This window comes from Citrus sinensis, chromosome 8 (genome assembly GCF_022201045.2).
Source record: "Citrus sinensis cultivar Valencia sweet orange chromosome 8, DVS_A1.0, whole genome shotgun sequence".
In the NCBI taxonomy this organism is placed as follows: domain Eukaryota; kingdom Viridiplantae; phylum Streptophyta; class Magnoliopsida; order Sapindales; family Rutaceae; genus Citrus; species Citrus sinensis.
Window position 1 is genome coordinate 4670173 of NC_068563.1, and position 19299 is coordinate 4689471.

Consider the following 19299-nt stretch of genomic DNA (forward strand, 5'->3'; position numbering starts at 1 on the left):
TTAATTGTTGGATAGACTATTGGCAATTTCAAATTTGTGTTCATTCCTATAATATGTAATGTGGAAGTTCATAGATTAGCTAAACTTGCAGTTAGTAATCAGAAAGCCGTATTGTTTGGATTGAGAATATTCCTATAGATGTAAAATCTTATCGTTGCGAAATGTAATTCTCATAGACTTTGCCGTCCACATTATGAATTTAAAATTCTTGCATGATTAATCACCCACATTAGCATGCTCCACCAACCTGCCACATCATGTTACCACTTCTTCCAATCTGTGTATATATACACACACACACACCAGTATGGCCTCCATGCAAATTACAAACGCAGTACCTAATATTGTTTGTCACTGGCCAGAAACATGAATATTAAAGCCTTCTTTGTTCTCTCCACAGTGCTCTCATTGCTTCTCTTGGTATGTATCATTTGATCAGTAATAATATTAGGTTAATCACAAATTCATTATATAATATATTTTGTACAAAATTGATAACACATAATGTACAGTATCAATGTGCTGAGAACACCACACAACCCGAACATTATTTTGCATTTCCATTCAACAAAAACTATTTTATCACATCAGCTTTAAGAGTAGCTTAATTATAGCTAGCTCTAGCATTACTCGTTTTGATTCAAATGATTTTCGAATCTTTATCATTTGCATGGTTAATATATAGTTCCTCTCTCTCTCTTTTTGTTTTTTTTATTAATTATTTTCCATATGTGCAGTTTGCCAACATGATAGATGCAAGAAAAGACCTGGGAGACGATTGGAGTATTGTCGTGAAAAATCAAGACATACCTGGGGAATCAGCTCAAGGTCTCATTCCCGAAGATCAAGGCTCGACCATCTCTAAAACCAAAGCCTATTGCCATACACATGATGATCCTGAGCACACCATGGAGAAGCCTTTTGTCAATAAGAAGTTTGAGCTGATGCCTGATGTTTCAATTTATGACAACGGTATTAAGCCAAAGGATCAGCAGAGATCCTTTGCCAAGAACTTCGAGCTTATGCCTGATCTTTCAATTTACGACAACGGTATTAAGCCAACCACACAAAAGGCTTTTGCCAAGAACTTCGAGCTTATGCCTGATCTTTCAATTTACGACAACGGTATTAAGCCAACCAAACAAAAGTTCTTCGCCAAGAACTTCGAGTTCATGCCTGATATTTCAATTTATGACAATGATATTAAACCAACGAAGAGGAGTTCATATGCCAAGGACTTTGAGCTGAAGGCTGATATTTCAATTCATGAACCGACCGAACAAAAATCGGTTGTTAGCAGTACGGATCTGCAGCCAGATGATACAATTTATCATAATTAAACAGATGATCATGCTTGCAATCAGGCGCAGGATGGAGTCTCATACCATATTTAATGTGCTAAAAGAGTAGCCACATATATGTAATACTGCTTTCCTTGTTTGTGTAATAAGTGCTGAAATAACCCATGCAATAAAATCATAAAGCTGAAATAACCCATGCAATAAAATCATAAAATCATGTCACGCGTCTTTAATTTTGTTTTTCCTCTCCCTTAAACAATCTTATGATAGATTATTTACAAAGTTATAAAGGGAGAAACTATATTAAACAAATGGTTTTTACATAAATATTCTATCCATTTATCTCGTATAGCTAATTAATTTTTTTTAAAAAAAAAAATCAACGACATGGTTAGATGTTTAAATTGCTTTTTTCTTTTTAAAAGTCAGAGGGTTGGGTCAATCAAAATCAAGTTTTTGACCCTCATCTCTGTAAGATTCGAACTTAGGTGGTTACCTAACTAAAATTACTTGAAACCATTCAGTTGGGTCCCTAGGGGCCTTGAATGTTTAAAAATTGTATTTTGAACTGTTATTCAGATGGAACAATATAATTAACTTTAATTTTAAAGTCAATTTGGCCTTATTTGGTTTTGAAATACAGTAACTTTTAAAATACCTATTTAGGAAAAAAATGTTGTAACTTTAAAATAAAGATTGATAGTGTGTGGTAAATAAGATTTCTAAATTATAATTTTGACAAAATTGTAAGGAGGCCTTTATTTCCCAAATATTATTTAAATTATCATTACCAACCAAACAAAAATTGATTTTCTATTATACAAAAATGAGGTTAAATCAGATTAATTTCTGAGTTGCAATAGATAGTACTTACTAAACACTTTAATGTCAATACCAAATATGCCTCTTTTTCCTCTCCCTCTCTAATTTGTAAGACTACCCAACCATATTTTATATAATATTCAATTATTATATTAACTAGTCTTATTTTCTTATGCTCACGTGATATCTCTCTATTTTTTTTTTTTTAAGAATCTAAATAGATAATGGTTTTAAAGCTCAGAAGTAGATCTGATTCTAAATATTTGGAAATTGGAAAAAAGAAATTGATTCACATTTGCAGAAGAAGGTATATACTTGAACGCCATGATGGTATATAATTAAATTTAACTATTGTTATATTTTTATTTATTAATTAGTAATTATCCACAATGAATTTTATTTGAATAAGTTCATATCATGGTAGGATCTTAATTCACATACATATGAAAAAAAATATTTATGACCGCACTAATAAGATATTACATTTAATCAGGTGATATTAGAATGAAAATTATGTTGGGGAAAAATCAGGTTTTTAAATTTTTATAAAACCTTTTGAAGATCGCTCTCATATAATATATAAGAATTTGTATTCTAGAAATCGTACCTTGAAAATCTGAGTTGGCTTTTTCCGCTGAAGTGATTTAGGCTCCTAGATCACGATCCGCCACCACTACTCCTGTTAGATCACGATCCGTCACCACCACGCTTGTTAGATCACGAACTGTCTCCAATGATCTTCCAGGTTATGACTCAGGTTCGATCTGCACTTGACGTGTGGACGCCTTTATCACTACCAAAGCAACTAGCATGAGAAAATTTTTCTCTCAACAATGGAGAGAAAAATCTTTTTCTCTGATCTGTATAAAGTGGCTTCTCTCTTTTTCTTTAGGGAAAAATAAGCCTTTTATATCACCCTTTAGTGAAAACCCTAGGCTCCAAATAATGCTGTAAATAAAACTCACGTTATTTTCTTTTTCAATAGGGGACCCACCTTGTAAAATAACATAAGGCCCCTTATACAAAAGCTAATTAAATGGAGCCTCTCACTAAATGATATATTTAGGCTTTTGACCCAAATAGCTAGTTATCTTACTTATTAGTCCAGTAGTGGTGCAGTCAATTAAATGAGCTAACCCGGGGATCATTTGGGAACATACAATAGTGGCTACAATAATTAGGCCTGTAATTAAACTAGCCCAATTATTTAATTCCAAATCTATTCCACTAAAAGATTGGAACTGACTTCCATAATTGTATGCTCGAATAATAATTCGTCCCAAGCCACATTGATTTCTTTACTGCACAATCCTTTGTACCACATCGTTAATTAAATTGATATCTCAGCTGTCCAATCAATTTAATAACATCTTATTCCTTGATCCTTACTGGTTTTCTCTAATGATCATTTTCAACATACTAAATATGTTGACACACTCTGGCCAGAGAATTCTATGATCAAGTGCCGAAAACCCATCAAGAGATGTGTTGTACAAATTCTATATTGTTAATCCATAACTCCAATACTCATAATTGCTCCCACCAAGATACCGGGTAATCTTGACCACAAGGATGTGTCGTGCCCATTGGTAACTCAAATGGAATAACAATTACAATCATGAAATCATAATTAACTCAAGATTAAGATTACAGTAAAATCAACGCCTATGAGATTTAATAAGTCTGACAGTTATTATAAAGTTAATTAAATCTCATATGTGATCCTGTTCAATGTAGTCGTACTACATCAATAAATTCATACATGATTAAGACAAATCATTCAATGAATTTATTACAGTCTATACCTAAATAAAGTGCCCAACTTTATTTATCAACTGCGAACTAAATTTGTTTAATCATAAGATAACTTGTATTTATGTCTTCTGTGAATCCACATGGTGATCACATAAATACATATAATATGATTAAATGGACTTTAATACAAGTATTAATGCAATTAAGATATTTGAATAAAATATCTCATTTATTTTATTAATTAGAAAAATAGTTTATTACAATTAAATAAACACATATGCTTTTAAAGAGCATATTTTCCCAACAATCTCCCACTAGCTCTCAAAGCATATCTGGCATATTGCACATGCTCTAGGGCTCTAAGTGCAGGTTATAAAGGTTTCCCACTAATGGCCATTGTAATAAGATCTGCCATTTAGCATCTAATGCCATTTGGGGTACTGTCATATAACCTTTCTACACTATTCCCTTATAAGATGATACTTCCTTTCAATATGTTTTGTTTCTTGTGGTTCCTTGGTTCCTTAGATTGAGCTACCGCACTACCATTATCACATAAATAGTTTAAGGGGTGCAGTTACAACAGGTACCACCTCAAGATTTCGTAGGAACTTGCGGAGCCATATAGCTTCTTTTGCAGCTTCAGATGTAGCCACATATTCAGCTTTAGTTGTTGAGTCTGTGATACAAGATTGTTTCACACTCATCCAACTAATAGCTCCACTTCCCAATGTAAACACATAGCCGGAAGTTGATTTTCTGGAATCCTTATCTGACATAAAGTCAGAATCAGTATAACCCACTAGAATGAGTTCATCACCAGAATACACAAGCATATAATTTTTAGTTCTTTTCAGATACTTTATAATATGCTTGACTGCAGTCCAGTATTGAGGTCCAGGATTAAATTGATATCTGCTAACCATCCCTACCGCAAAACAGATGTCTGGCCTAGTGCAAAGTATGGCATACACGAGACTTCCCACAGCGTCTGCATAGGGAACTCGTCTCATTCTCTCTATCTCTTCAGATGTTTTAGGTGATTGATCCTTAGAGAATGTAATTCCATGTCTGAATGGTAATAAACCAGTCTTGGAATTTTCCATGCTAAATCTAGCCAATATCTTATCGATATAGACCGCTTGAGACAAGGCTAAAGTTTTATTCTTCCGGTCTCGTAGTAACTTGATACCAAGAATATAACTTGCCTCCCCCAGGTCTTTCATATCAAATTATTTTGCTAACCAAATCTTTATTGTAGTCAATACTCCTATATCGTTTCCAATCAGGAGAATATTGTCTACACAAAGAACTAGGAAGGCTACAAATTTTCCCTGAATTTTCTTGTACACACATGGTTCATCAATGTTCTGAATGAATCCAAGTGATTTAATCGCTTGATCAAATCTGATGTTCCATGACCGGGATGCTTGCTTCAATCCATAAATGGATCTCTGCAACTTACATACCATGTGTTCTTGGCCTTTTTGTATAAATCCATCTGGTTGCTGCATGTAGATGTTTTCTTCAAGATGCCCGTTAAGAAAGGCAGTCTTTACATCCATTTGCCAAATTTCATAATCTAGCACTGCAGCAATGGAGAGCAGAATCCTGATGGATTTAAGCATAGCAACCGTAGAAAAGGTTTCCTCATAATCGATTCCTTCTTTCTGAGTAAACCCTTCGGCTACTAATCTTGCTTTAAATGATTCCACCCTTCCTTCTACTCCTCTTTTTCTCTTGTAGATCCACTTGCAGCCTATAGGTTTTACCCCATTTGGTGACTCTACAAGTTCCCAGACTTTATTGGAATACACAGATTCCATTTCTTGATTCATGGCCTTTTTCTAAAATTTAACATCTCTATCTATTAGAGCTTCGTTGTAACTAGTGGGATTTTGTACATGTTCATCTGAGATAGCCATATAGGTTTCTCCCAAAAATATGTATCTCGCAGGTAACCTAGTTACCCTCCCACTACGACAAGGTTCTAAAAGTGATGGTTGTTCAAGGATAATCCTGTGCTGATCAGCTGGTTGTTGTTGTTCTTCCTGTTCTATAACAGGTGTTGAAAGCTGAGCATCAACCTGATCTCTTTTATTTCTCTAGTTTTACCTTACTCTTAGGTTATAAGTCATTATAGAGTCTTCCTTAAAGAAAGTAAAGAATATTTCTATAAATACATTCCTATCTTGAGGACTATAATTCAGACTTTCCCTTATTCCTTTAAGATACCTAAAACATGCAAGCTTCTGAACACGAATCCATCTTGTCTATCTCTGATTCTAGTAGAAATACTAGTAAACTCCAAATACGAATGTGTCTCAAACCATGTTTGTGACTTTTTCATAATTTCTTGGAGTAGTAGACACCGAGATAGATGAAACTAAGTTCAATAAACTTTGTAGTTTTAAATACTAGTATCTGGAATCAAAAAGGTAAATGATAAACCACTTAGTATATATCTTGTCTTATCCAAAAGAATCTTGTTTCTTCATTTAATTACACTATTGTATTATAGTGTTCATTGACAACCAAATAGTGCTTGAATTCTCCATAGAGATATTCTTTGTTTCGATCATATCGATGTTCTTTTATGTTCCTGTCTAATTGCTTCTGTCTTATCCATGTACTCTTTTGAATTTCAAAATCAATGGAATCATGATGCACTTAGACAAACATAAATAAAATGAATATTCATCAACAAGTTTGATAGAATACTCACAACCTCTTATAACATGTAAACTGATTAGTCCGTATACATTTGTATGCGCTAAATCATCAAATACAATGTTATGCTTTTAGCTCATACAGAGCATCCTTGTCATATTACTTTTCTAAATAAGATTTATAGAGTTACAATGATCAATCTTAATAGGCCAACAAGTCTATCATTAATCATTTTCTTAAAATCTTATTATAGTTTATATGACTTAAGCATAAATATCAGAGGTAATTTTGGTTTGAAGAAACATTTCTTTTCTTAGATAAATGCATATACTCTTTATCATGATATCTTACTTTGAATAGATCAATGGACTTATATGATATAAATTGTCTTTATAAATAACCAAAATAAATAATAAACAGAGGATCAAAAAATAACAGTGTACTCCTGTTTATTAAAACAAGTCACCGAAATTAATATTCCTCTAATAATTGGAAAAACAAAGACAAATATCAAAACTAAAGTCTTGTAAAATTGATCTAGTCTTTCAATTGATATAAACTAGCATGTCCTCAATTGCTGTTTGAAGCTTTCTTCACTTAATCTCTTGGTTTCCTGAAAACCAAATAAATGAATTATAAATAAGATTAGTTATCTCAGAATTCATTATTGTATGAATCAATAGAAATCTGAACTAATTAGGAAGCTTAAAGATTTCCTATACCTGATTTTAATAATCTTAGGACAATCTTTTTTCCAGTGACCCTTCTGTCCACATTTGTAACACTTGCCTTTTGGCTTGCCACTTCTTTTAGTGGACAGTTTGCCGATCCCAACTCTTGCTTGCTCATTCTTGTCTTTCGACTTAAGCCTTGAAGAGAATCCTTTTTCAGGAAGTTTTCTGCTATGATAAAATTCTTCTATAGCATATAGTTCGTGCATTAATTCAATTAAGGTCATATCTTTATTGTTTAAGATATAGCTGACCTTAAACTCTTTGAATGTATCAGGTAAAGATTCAATCACAATGTTAATCTTTGATTTATCATTGATTTGAACACCATGAATCTCTACCTCATTCAAATAGTCCATCATTTTGAGGACATGATCACGAACTTTTGTGCCCTCTTCCATCTTAGTATCCGTAATACGTTTTAATGCTGCTTCTCTGGCAAAATGGGTATTTTGCCCAAACATCTGATGAAGACTAGCCATTATTTCAGTGGCTGTTTCCATGCTCCGATGTTTCTTATGCAGTTCCACAGAAATCGAAGCCAATATATAGCGCTTAGCCATTTTGTTAGCTTCGCACCATTTCTCATAAGGCTCCCTCTGATTTCTATAATCGTATAACGATGGTTCAGGAGGGCAAGGCTGGGTCAACACATATTTGCTTCCCTTAGCAGTGAGAATATTAAATAGATTGCGTTTCCAATCTAAATAATTTTCGCCAGTGAGTTCATTTTTAACAAGGATAAGTAATAATGGGTTGATGGAAGACATTTTCTGAAAAAATAAAATAAACATGCATAAATACTTTGAAACAATATTCACAATAAATGACAAAAATGCAAAAAACCATAAATGCATTTTAATTTATTGTAACGATAATCTAGTACCGCTTTGACAAGCTATCCGTTGGGGAAGTCATGTCTACACTTACTAGACCCAATTATCCATTAGATTATTTACTTTCATGTAGAGACATGATAAATAATTATCGTTATCCCTTTGGGCCTAAATTTGTTAACAGAGCTTCGTTGGGAAGGTTAATAACAAACTTTAGTTGAGTGTATAACCATTGTTTCAATCTACGTATTTTTCATATCAATAGTCACCGTTGGGGCGAACAATCGATTGAAAAAATATTTCAATTTTATCTTTGAAGAAGTTCATCAAATAAAATATCCAATATATATACCCTCCGTAGGGAGCATCACCGTATCATGAAGTCGAGGTATATGTATAATTTTATTATTGAACTAACAATGGAGCCCGTGGGAAAAATTATCTTGAATTTTCCCTCTCCCACTCAATATTTTAAAATTGATTTTTCCTTTTAAAACATACATATTGTTAATTGCATGCTTCCTATAATATTATCTAGATGATATCAAATATTATTAAGCATATGCAAATTTCAAACAATATAATGAAATTCATTATTAATGAATGACATGTATCATTATGCATAGAGTGGCACTACCTATTCTATATGACATGTTATCATGGCATGTTATTATCCATAACAAAACATATAGAAAAACAATTTAAATAATCTTAATTCATGGCTTTCCTAATAATGAAAAATAGATTAACCCTAAGCCTAATCTTCATTGGGCTTCTTGTCAATGTCCATCTTCCATAAGCTTGTTTTTGTTAATGGACTAGGAGAAATTGGGCTTTTAAATTTATAATTGGTCCAATTTTAATTTTGAAAGGAAATAAATAAATAAATAGTTTTATTTTTTTATTATTAAAATAAAACTTTTGGACCAAAAATAAATTTAATATATTTAATTTTGTCTATGCATTTTTAATCCATTAAGCCCAATTGAAATTGGGCCTAAAACTAGGATTCATTAAACCCAAAACTGTTTTTGGATTTAAACGCAAAAAATTAAAAATTTTCTGCCCAAATGAAAACTTATGGAACCATAGGGACCTCCATGATAGAAACCATGAAACCCTAAATCCATATTTTTCTTTCTCTCTTCCCCAGCCGCCATCTCCAAAAACCTATCCCCCGTTCACTGTTTCCAGCCATCTCCGACGCCGAACCACCCGCCGCCATGTTGCCGGAAACGCTCCAAACTCGCGCACGCAACTTGCTGCTCGTGCAGCTCGCGCTACTGGCCACGCTGGCCGCGCGCGCCGTTTGCTGCGCGCACAAGCCACGCTTCCCGCGAGCGCTGGCTGCTGCTGGCTGGCAGCGCGCGCTGCTGGCAGCGTGTGCTGCGCGCTGCTGGCAGCGTGTGCTGCGCGCTGCTGCCGCTGCGCGCGCTTGCTGGCAGCATGTGCTGCTGGCCGCGCGCTGCTTGCTGCTGGTTGCCGCTGTCAAAATTTCCGGCCTCCGTCGCTCCGATCTTGAAAATCCGAGATTAATTTACAAATTTCCTAGGCCAATTTTGGCTTACAAAAATTCTATAACAGTAAAATAAATCAAGAGGGAAACATGGTGATAAAAAACCACCCCTCCTGTTACAGATCCAAAGAAAAATACAACGAAAAATCTAACCATGAATTAAGACAAACCAAAACATGCTTTATTCACATATTAAACAAATAATATATATCTGAATAAATTGTGCCACTCTAATACATAAATATCAAGATTAATTTCATACGAAATTCTTATATATTAATATGAGATGGCTCTGATACCAATTGTTGGGGAAAAATCAGGTTTTTAAATTTTTATAAAACCTTTTGAAGATCGCTCTCATATAATATATAAGAATTTGTATTCTAGAAATCGTACCTTGAAAATCTGAGTTGGCTTTTTCCGCTGAAGTGATTTAGGCTCCTAGATCACGATCCGCCACCACTACTCCTGTTAGATCACGATCCGTCACCACCACGCTTGTTAGATCACGAACTGTCTCCAATGATCTTCCAGGTTATGACTCAGGTTCGATCTGCACTTGACGTGTGGGCGCCTTTATCACTACCAAAGCAACTAGCACGAGAAAATTTTTCTCTCAACAATGGAGAGAAAAATCTTTTTCTCTGATCTGTATAAAGTGGCTTCTCTCTTTTTCTTTAGGGAAAAATAAGCCTTTTATATCACCCTTTAGTGAAAACCCTAGGCTCCAAATAATGCTGTAAATAAAACTCACGTTATTTTCTTTTTCAATAGGGGACCCACCTTGTAAAATAACATAAGGCCCCTTATACAAAAGCTAATTAAATGGAGCCTCTCACTAAATGATATATTTAGGCTTTTGACCCAAATAGCTAGTTATCTTACTTATTAGTCCAGTAGTGGTGCAGTCAATTAAATGAGCTAACCCGGGGATCATTTGGGAACATACAATAGTGGCTACAATAATTAGGCCTGTAATTAAACTAGCCCAATTATTTAATTCCAAATCTACTCCACTAAAAGATTGGAACTGACTTCCATAATTGTATGCTCGAATAATAATTCGTCCCAAGCCACATTGATTTCTTTACTGCACAATCCTTTGTACCACATCGTTAATTAAATTGATATCTCAGCTGTCCAATCAATTTAATAACATCTTATTCCTTGATCCTTACTGGTTTTCTCTAATGATCATTTTCAACATACTAAATATGTTGACACACTCTGGTCAGAGAATTCTATGATCAAGTGCCGAAAACCCATCAAGAGATGTGTTGTACAAATTCTATATTGTTAATCCATAACTCCAATACTCATAATTGCTCCCACCAAGATACCGGGTAATCTTGACCACAAGGATGTGTCGTGCCCATTGGTAACTCAAATGGAATAACAATTACAATCATGAAATCATAATTAACTCAAGATTAAGATTACAGTAAAATCAACGCCTATGAGATTTAATAAGTCTGACAGTTATTATAAAGTTAATTAAATCTCATATGTGATCCTGTTCAATGTAGTCGTACTACATCAATAAATTCATACATGATTAAGACAAATCATTCAATGAATTTATTACAGTCTATACCTAAATAAAGTGCCCAACTTTATTTATCAACTGCGAACTAAATTTGTTTAATCATAAGATAACTTGTATTTATGTCTTCTGTGAATCCACATGGTGATCACATAAATACATATAATATGATTAAATGGACTTTAATACAAGTATTAATGCAATTAAGATATTTGAATAAAATATCTCATTTATTTTATTAATTAGAAAAATAGTTTATTACAATTAAATAAACACATATGCTTTTAAAGAGCATATTTTCCCAACAAATTATGATAGACAAACTTAAATTTTCCATTTTTCCCCCTTTATCATCTCAAACCGGCCACTTCAATTTGTTGAAATCCTAATGATTTGGCCTTCAAATGTAAAATAACAAATGAGTCACATATATTATTGATAGATCCGTAGATGCATGAGTGGATCACATCTAACTCAACCAACAAATTGCATGCCATCTGGAAAATAATTTAAATAAATGAATAAACACTCATTTAGCCTTCTATTTTAATTTAAGTATTCGTTATTCCTTATATTTTGAAAATACCTCAAAATACATTGTAGCTAAATATATTACATTATTAATCTTTCTTTTGTTTTACTTTTATAATAGTGCCCTTATAATAATATTCTTGACATTAATTAAATTTAATTAAAAAATTAACCAATAATTATTTAGTAATAAATTAACATATAAATATTAGTAGAAAAGAAGTAGTATTTTGTATACCTGTGAGACAATTGTGCTAATAATTTATTTATAAATAAAAATTAATATTAGCCAACTTAAAGCAATATTTATCATCCTTACAATAATTTTATTAATAGTTATTTTATAAAAAAAATTAATTTACCAAATTAATCCTAAAAGTAAAATAATAACATAAAAAAATTTTACTGTAAAATTTTTTATACTACTTCTAAGGCTAATTTGATTAAAAAAAATGAAACTACTAGCACTCCTTCAAAATCCTTTTAAGACCCCTTTTTAAATAAACCCAATCAAATATAGGAAAAAATATATCACTTCTAAAAACACCCATCTTTATTCCACAATTACCCTTCAATCTTATCTCTCATAAAATGATAAAATTACCAAAAAAAAAAATCGTTTTGTCGATACTATTGAAATAATTATTAGCAATCTTCTCAAATTTGATTAACAAGTATGGAATGGTGTGTAACTTTAGATTTCTAAATTTTAACTTATTTTTCTATTTTGCAACAAATATAACTTCTATTTGAATATATGATGCCTATTACTTTTATTTTTTTCAAATATCAAAACTCACTTGTTCAAACAAATAGTGAGACCAACAAAAGTAATGCAACGGAAGTTTAAAGTTCGAAATATTTCGTTGATTTTAAAGAATACCGGAATATAAGAATAATTAAATTCATATTTATTCAAAAGAACGCTGTAAATTTAGCGGTTAAGACTCGTTGATTCCATAGAATACCGAGAATTAGTTGTTCAAATACTCACAAAGAGACTTGAAAATTGAAAATATTATTGAAATCGAATTTTTACTTGTAAAAACTACAAAAGACACTTATTTATACTAATAAAGACTTATCCTAATTTGATTAGAAAACCTATTTTAATAAGACTTATACCTAAATTAGGAATATTATTCAAATAAGCAATGCCTAAACAATAAAACTCTAAATAGGAAACCAATTTAAATTAGAACACAAATTAATTAAAATATTCCTAAATATTATATATTTAAATCTAATTAGGATTTTTTCAATTTCTTGCCCTGCATCATTCCCGCCAGGGTGGAGAAAATTCGTCCTCGAATTTTGTATTTTGTAGTCTTCAAGAACATCTTCATATGTATAAGGATTAATTTTCAAAATGGAGCTTCGACATACACAACGAACTTTAAATTTTCCGACTTTTGTAATAATGTCCATCCAATCACTCCAATAGCGTAAAATAAATTCTTCTATCAACAATTTGCCTTCTCGTATTGTTCGCATCGAACTTCAATATAATTGAGGAAAAATAATTTCTTCTCATAATCCACTAACTGTTGAAAAATATCATAACTTTTTTTGTCTTCTTTTGGAAAAATCAAGAGAACAATAAGAGATTGTATCAACAACTACCTTTCTTTACTCCACAAGACCAAAAGATGTATGAATAATTACCTCTTCTCGTCCCACAATATCAAGATACTCATCAAATTTCAGTAGTTGATCCAAATCAATGTCTATGTGTGGAGAATTCGTTGTAGATATGAATGACCAATTAATATTATCCTCATTCTCCTCATAACATATATCATCACAAACAACTTCGTCAAATCTATATGTCTGCTTTATATGTAATGATTTTATATTTCGAAGTTTTTCTAAATCTTGAGAAATCAAATGTAGAATCCTCAACATCCTAATTAAAACTTCTTTCAAGACAAAATCTTCGCGGCGATGTTGTGGTTTTATGATTCAATTTTTTGTCTTTTTTTTCTCTCTTCTTTGGTGTTTGTTTGGGTTTTTTTGCTAAGATCAGAAAAATAAGAGGTAATATTGGCATAAATGAAAGAACTGGGTCAAAACTGTAATTAAGAAAAAGTTTTAAATTTCCGGTCACGGTGGTCGGAAATCGAGCAAGGATGGGTGGATCTGAAAAATTTTGGGTTGATGAGTATGATGGTAGTGGTGGTTCGTCCGTGAAGGTAGTGTTTTGGCCGGAATTTGGAGATAAAGGTGGCGGGTTTGTAGTTGTTTTGATTTCCGGCGACCGGTGCGTCGATCGACGGTGGTGACCGGCTAGGAAGGTTGCGCTCGTGGAGAGGAGTGGATTGATGGTGGTGGTGATGGCTAAATTGCGGTGGAAACCGGCGAACGACAGCGGCGGCTTAAGCGGCGTTTTGGCTGGCCGATTGACGGCGGTAATTGCGTGGGATTTGATGGATGGCAGTTCTCTCTGGTTCGATTAGTGGTAGTCACGGGTATATCGGCGACGGGAATTGAACGCCGACGACCTTGGACGGTGGCTGGTGGGGTGTCTGCTTCTGTTTCTTTTTTTTGGGTTTTTAATAACGGCAAATGCTAAGTTACAATTATTGAACTTACACTTTTCATGTTAACCACATAAATTATGGTCTTATAATTTTGTGTGGTTCATATGAGAGTTGTAAGTTACAATAATTGTAACTTAGAGGCTCCCTTTAATAAGAAGCTACACGTTTAAAGAAAAAAAAAAGATAAGTATGGACGATAGTAACTAGGCTTTTAACTCTGATACAAAATTAATAGTAAATGTTTAAAGTTTGAAATGTTCTGTTAATTTTAGAGAATATCAAAATATAAGAATAATTAAATTTATGTTGATTTAAAAAAAAATACTGCGAATTTAGAGGTTAAGACTCGTTAATTTCGTAGAATACAAAGAATTAATTATTTAAACACTTATAAAGAGATTTAAAAATTGAAAATATTATTGAAATCGAATCTCTACTTATAAAAACTACAAAAGATACTTATTTATAATAACTAAGGCTTATCCCAATTTATTAAAAAACATATTTTAATAAAATTTATATCTAAGTTAGGAATGTTATTCAAATAAACAATGCCTAAACTTTAAATAAAAAATTAATTTAGAATACAAATTAATTAAAATATTCCTGAATATTATAAATTTAAATATAATTAAAATTTCTTCAATTTTTGCTCTACATAAAAAAGTAAGGAAAAAAAGTGAACAACTAAAAGGTAGAACTACTTGACACACAAAATCTTTAAAAAGAAATGGAAAAGAAGGGATCTAGTAAAAGAAGCATGAGTATAATAAGCCAGGCAATGAAAGAATCATAGCTTTTCGACAAATTCCATTTCAATGTCCTTTTGGACAAAATTTTTAACGTTTTATATTTGAATAATGATGGTGGTTTTTTTTTTTTTTTTTATGGGGAATAATGATGTAGTTGAGTTTCCATTAAGCATCTCGAACGTAAGCTTCTGATGCGTCTTCTAAAATAATTCTAGATATTTTATTCTAAATTTATTTTAATTTGTAAGTTACCCTTTTAATTGCGGTTAACTTGTAAACAATTGTTGCTAAATCATAAAAAAAACTCCTAGTGTTTGAGTGGGGACGATAATGGGACGGTTCTGATCCATAATCCACTTAATCTAAATCTAAATTGATCATATTTGAATTAGTTTAAAAATGAATTTGGAGTGGGTACATATGAATCTAAATGAGTAAATTCAAGACATATTTAAAGCAGGCATGTAAAACTAACTTAAAATTCGGATCCATATCCATATCTAACTAGAAATCTTTTAATTTTATTTTATTTTTAAAAGTATTAAACAATCGATGGTTTAATACTTTTACAATCAAATTAAACTTATACCTAGCTTACTAAAATCAATACCGCATTTATAAGATACAATATTTATTAGTTTTATATGAAATTCAAAGTATTCTTTTTAACTTTATTTGAGATGAATTATGTGTTTTAGTTGATCGTAATACATTTTTTGTCAAATGTTTTTGTGCTCTTATTTTTCTTATTAGGCTTTAGAGTTTAATAAGATAAATTTATTAATATTCTGTTATAATATAAAATTTTTAAAATTAAAATAAATAAATCAAAGACGGATTTGGAGCAGATCTAAACTTTTATTTTAAATTCAGAATTCGATATAGAGTAAAAATCATAAATTTATAATAAATTTAGAGCAGATAAGAATTTTAATTTTTATTATTAACCGAGAGTTGGAACATGATAGATCCAGCTGATGTATACCCATCGTCATCCCTGTGACTGATGAAAAGATGTAGGAAAATAAGCTAGATAGTAAAAGAATCATATATAATAATGATTGATTCTTTCTTCCTATCTAAGAATGGTAAAAATTCCTACGGAGACGGAGACTTTTGGGGATTTTTCCTATTTTGGGAGGGTATGGGGACGATTTTATATAGGGATGGCAAAAATTCCCATGGGGATGGGTACCCTCGGGGATTTTTCTCATTCGGGGAGGGTATGGGGATAATTTCATACCCAATTTCTTATTCAGGGACGGGACGGAGACATTTTTTTACCCAATTTCTTATTCGGGGAGGGGACGGGGATGAGGTGGAATCCCCATCCCCTACCCATTTCCCCATTTTAATTTTTAATTTTTAAAATTACTAGTAAATAAATTATAAAATTTGAATTATAAAATTATAAGTATTGGTAAAAATAAAAAATATCAAAATATTTATATTATTAAACTTTTAGGCCTGATTAACTAATTAAAGTTCAAAATTTTTATTTAGGACATTAAAAAGACCGGACAGATTCTATTAGCCCAAAATTTTTGTTTTAATTTTAATATTCATTAAATATTTTAAACTTAAATCTATTTTTTATTTATTTTTAGATGTTATCATTGCCCATAGCAAATCACAATTTTAATATCTAATCTAATCTAATATTTGCTCTTGATTTGCTTCGACTTAACTATTATGTAGTAAAGGAAATAGTCCACATTTATAAAGTGTCCACGCTACCATTGAAAAGTTAATTTTGAATCTAAATTTGATTTTATTTGTTACAATTTTGTATTAGACTATTAATTTATTCATGATAGTTTGTATCCCTTGCATGCTGCGTTACTTACTAATTTAATGTATGTGACTTTTGTAATGGATATTAATGTAAGATATATTTCGAACTTTACTTTTATTTGAATTTTTTATTTTAATATGATTAACTCAAAATCGAAAACAAAAAAAATTGTATTAGTTATTCGGGGATCGGGGACCCTCGGGGATTCCCTGTTATTATTCGGGGAGGGGATGGGGATTCTCTTAAATAATTCTGAGGGGGACGGGGAGGGGATGGGGACATACGCAAAATATCGGGGATGGGTACGGGGAGATTGGTCCCCTCCCCTCCCCTCCCCATTGCCATCCCTAATTATATACCCAATTTTTTATTCGAGGAAGGGATGAGGATAATTTTTTATCTAGTTTCTTATTCGGGGAAGGGACGAGAATAAGGTGGAATTCCCATCTCCTACCCATTTCCCCATTTCCTCATATTAATTTTTAATTTTGATTTTATTTTTTAGAATTATTAATAAATGAATAATGAAATTTAAATTATATTAAATATTAATATAAATAACAAATATCAAAATATTTATACAAATCTATTATAAAAATCTCGAGCCTACTTAACTAGTTGTAGTTCTGAATTACTATTTGACCAGACTTTATTTTAAAGACCTTGGCCCAAAACTATCTTAGATTATGAGTCATATTGCTTATATTGTTGTTATTGTTTTAGATTTGAAACATGATGTTATCTCTCAATTTGTCACATTTCTCGAAGAAGAACATGAGGTGCAAGAGTAAATGTTTTTATTAAAAATATTAATTTAAGTATCTATACCCATTTCATTTATTTCATTATTGATATAAAAGTAATTTTTTTTTTATCATAGGATCATGAAGATTGATGAAGATAATTATTCTGATGATTTGTATTTTGTAGTATAATTTTTGTAATGGATTAATGTTAGTGTAAGATAAACTGTTAAACCTTACTTTTGTTTAAATTTTATTTTAATATGATTAAATCAAGTTCAGAATTTAAATTTAAAAACATATCAATTATTCGGGAATCGGGGACCCCTCGAGGATCCCCTCCTATTATTCGGGGAGGGGACGGGGATCCCCTCAAGCAATTCTAATGGGGACAGGGATATATGCTAAATATCGGGGATGTGTGCGGGGATGTCAGTCCCTTCCCCTTCCCTCCCCTCCCCTCCCCGGTGCCATCCCTATTCCTATCCCCATGAAATCTTCTCAATCTATTTTCTACAAAATCTTTTTCAATGTCCTTTTCGACAGTATCACCCTTCAGCCAATGTCGACTTTGAGCTGGAGGCTGATATTTCAATTCACGAACCAACCGAACAAAAATCGTTTGTCAAAAACATGGATCCGCAGCCAGAAGCTACAATTTATCATAATTAAATAGATGAGTCTCTTGCTATATTTAATGCTCTAGAAGAGGAGCCATATATATGAAATGTTTTCCTTTGTTTTTGTACGTTGTCAAAGGCTTAGTTTTAAAAGTAATATTGTAATAAGTGTTGAAGTGTCCCATGCAATCAAATCATGTCATGCGTCTTAAATTTTTTTTGCCCTCATATTTATCCTAGATGGTAAATACTGTTATGATAGATTATTTAACAAGTTATAAGGGGAGAAGCTAAGTTAAATTATTGTTTTTTACATAAATATCTATCCATTAATCTCATGTATATATCTAACTGAGTTATGATATTAGCACAAACTCTTGTCTAAATTTATTTTGTACAAACTGATTTGGCGTTAACTCATTGATTGAATAAAAGTACAACGACATGGTTATATATTTAAAAAAAATTATTCACATTTGCATATGAAGGTATATACTTGAACACTATGAGTAATACATGTGAATTAAGATCATCTCTTAATCTAAGCTCTATTAATTAAATTTTTAAAAATCTTGTGTTACATATTTTTTGTATAGTGTATAATTTATTGTTATGTTTTTATTTATTAATTACCAATTATCCACTATATATCTTACTCAAAGAAGTTTTGATCATGAGAGAATCATAATTCAAATACATATAAAAAAAAAAGAAAGAAATCTATGACCATACTAATAAGAGATTCCCTTTCATGTGAATTTAAGATAAGAATTATGATAGATACGCAAAATTGGGTGCGTTTAGTATTGTTCTTTAAATGATGTTTTTTTATTTGTTTTATAATACATATACGATTAATATTTGACGAATTTGAAAATTTATTTGGTATATAGTATATTTTTAAAATAATATTTGAAATTAAAAAAAATATTTAGTTGTTTGTCTAAAAATATAAAAATATTACTGAAAGATTGTAAAAAAATATTATTTATGAACCCACTAAATAATTATATTTATATGCAAAATATAAAAAAAATAAATGAAAGAGAGAGGCAACAAAGCATAATACAGTGCCAGACCCACATCTGCATATAATTATGTCATAAAAGCAGTGGTAGTTCCTACGAACAAAGTGAAGTATAAA

At 31.6% G+C, this 19299-nt stretch overlaps 1 protein-coding gene across 1 annotated transcript; it reads left to right on the forward strand.

Annotated features, from left to right (window-relative positions):
• Nucleotides 1–296: 296 nt before the first annotated feature.
• LOC102613406 (organ-specific protein S2-like) lies at nucleotides 297–1518 on the forward strand. Its single transcript, XM_006487108.4, has 2 exons — nucleotides 297–420; nucleotides 738–1518. Exons 1-2 carry the CDS (start codon nucleotides 367–369, stop codon nucleotides 1338–1340), a joined length of 657 nt encoding a protein of 218 aa, XP_006487171.2. The 5' UTR covers nucleotides 297–366; the 3' UTR covers nucleotides 1341–1518.
• Nucleotides 1519–19299: the final 17781 nt, after the last annotated feature.

What these genes read in the sequence shown, in the direction of transcription:
- LOC102613406 (XM_006487108.4), top strand. Translation starts at nt 367, where the DNA reads ATGAATATTAAAGCCTTCTTTGTTCTCTCCACAGTGCTCTCATTGCTT. An exon ending in TGCTCTCATTGCTTCTCTTG is followed by an intron (nt 421 to 737) that starts GTATGTATCATT and finishes CCATATGTGCAG; the next exon opens with TTTGCCAACATGATAGATGC.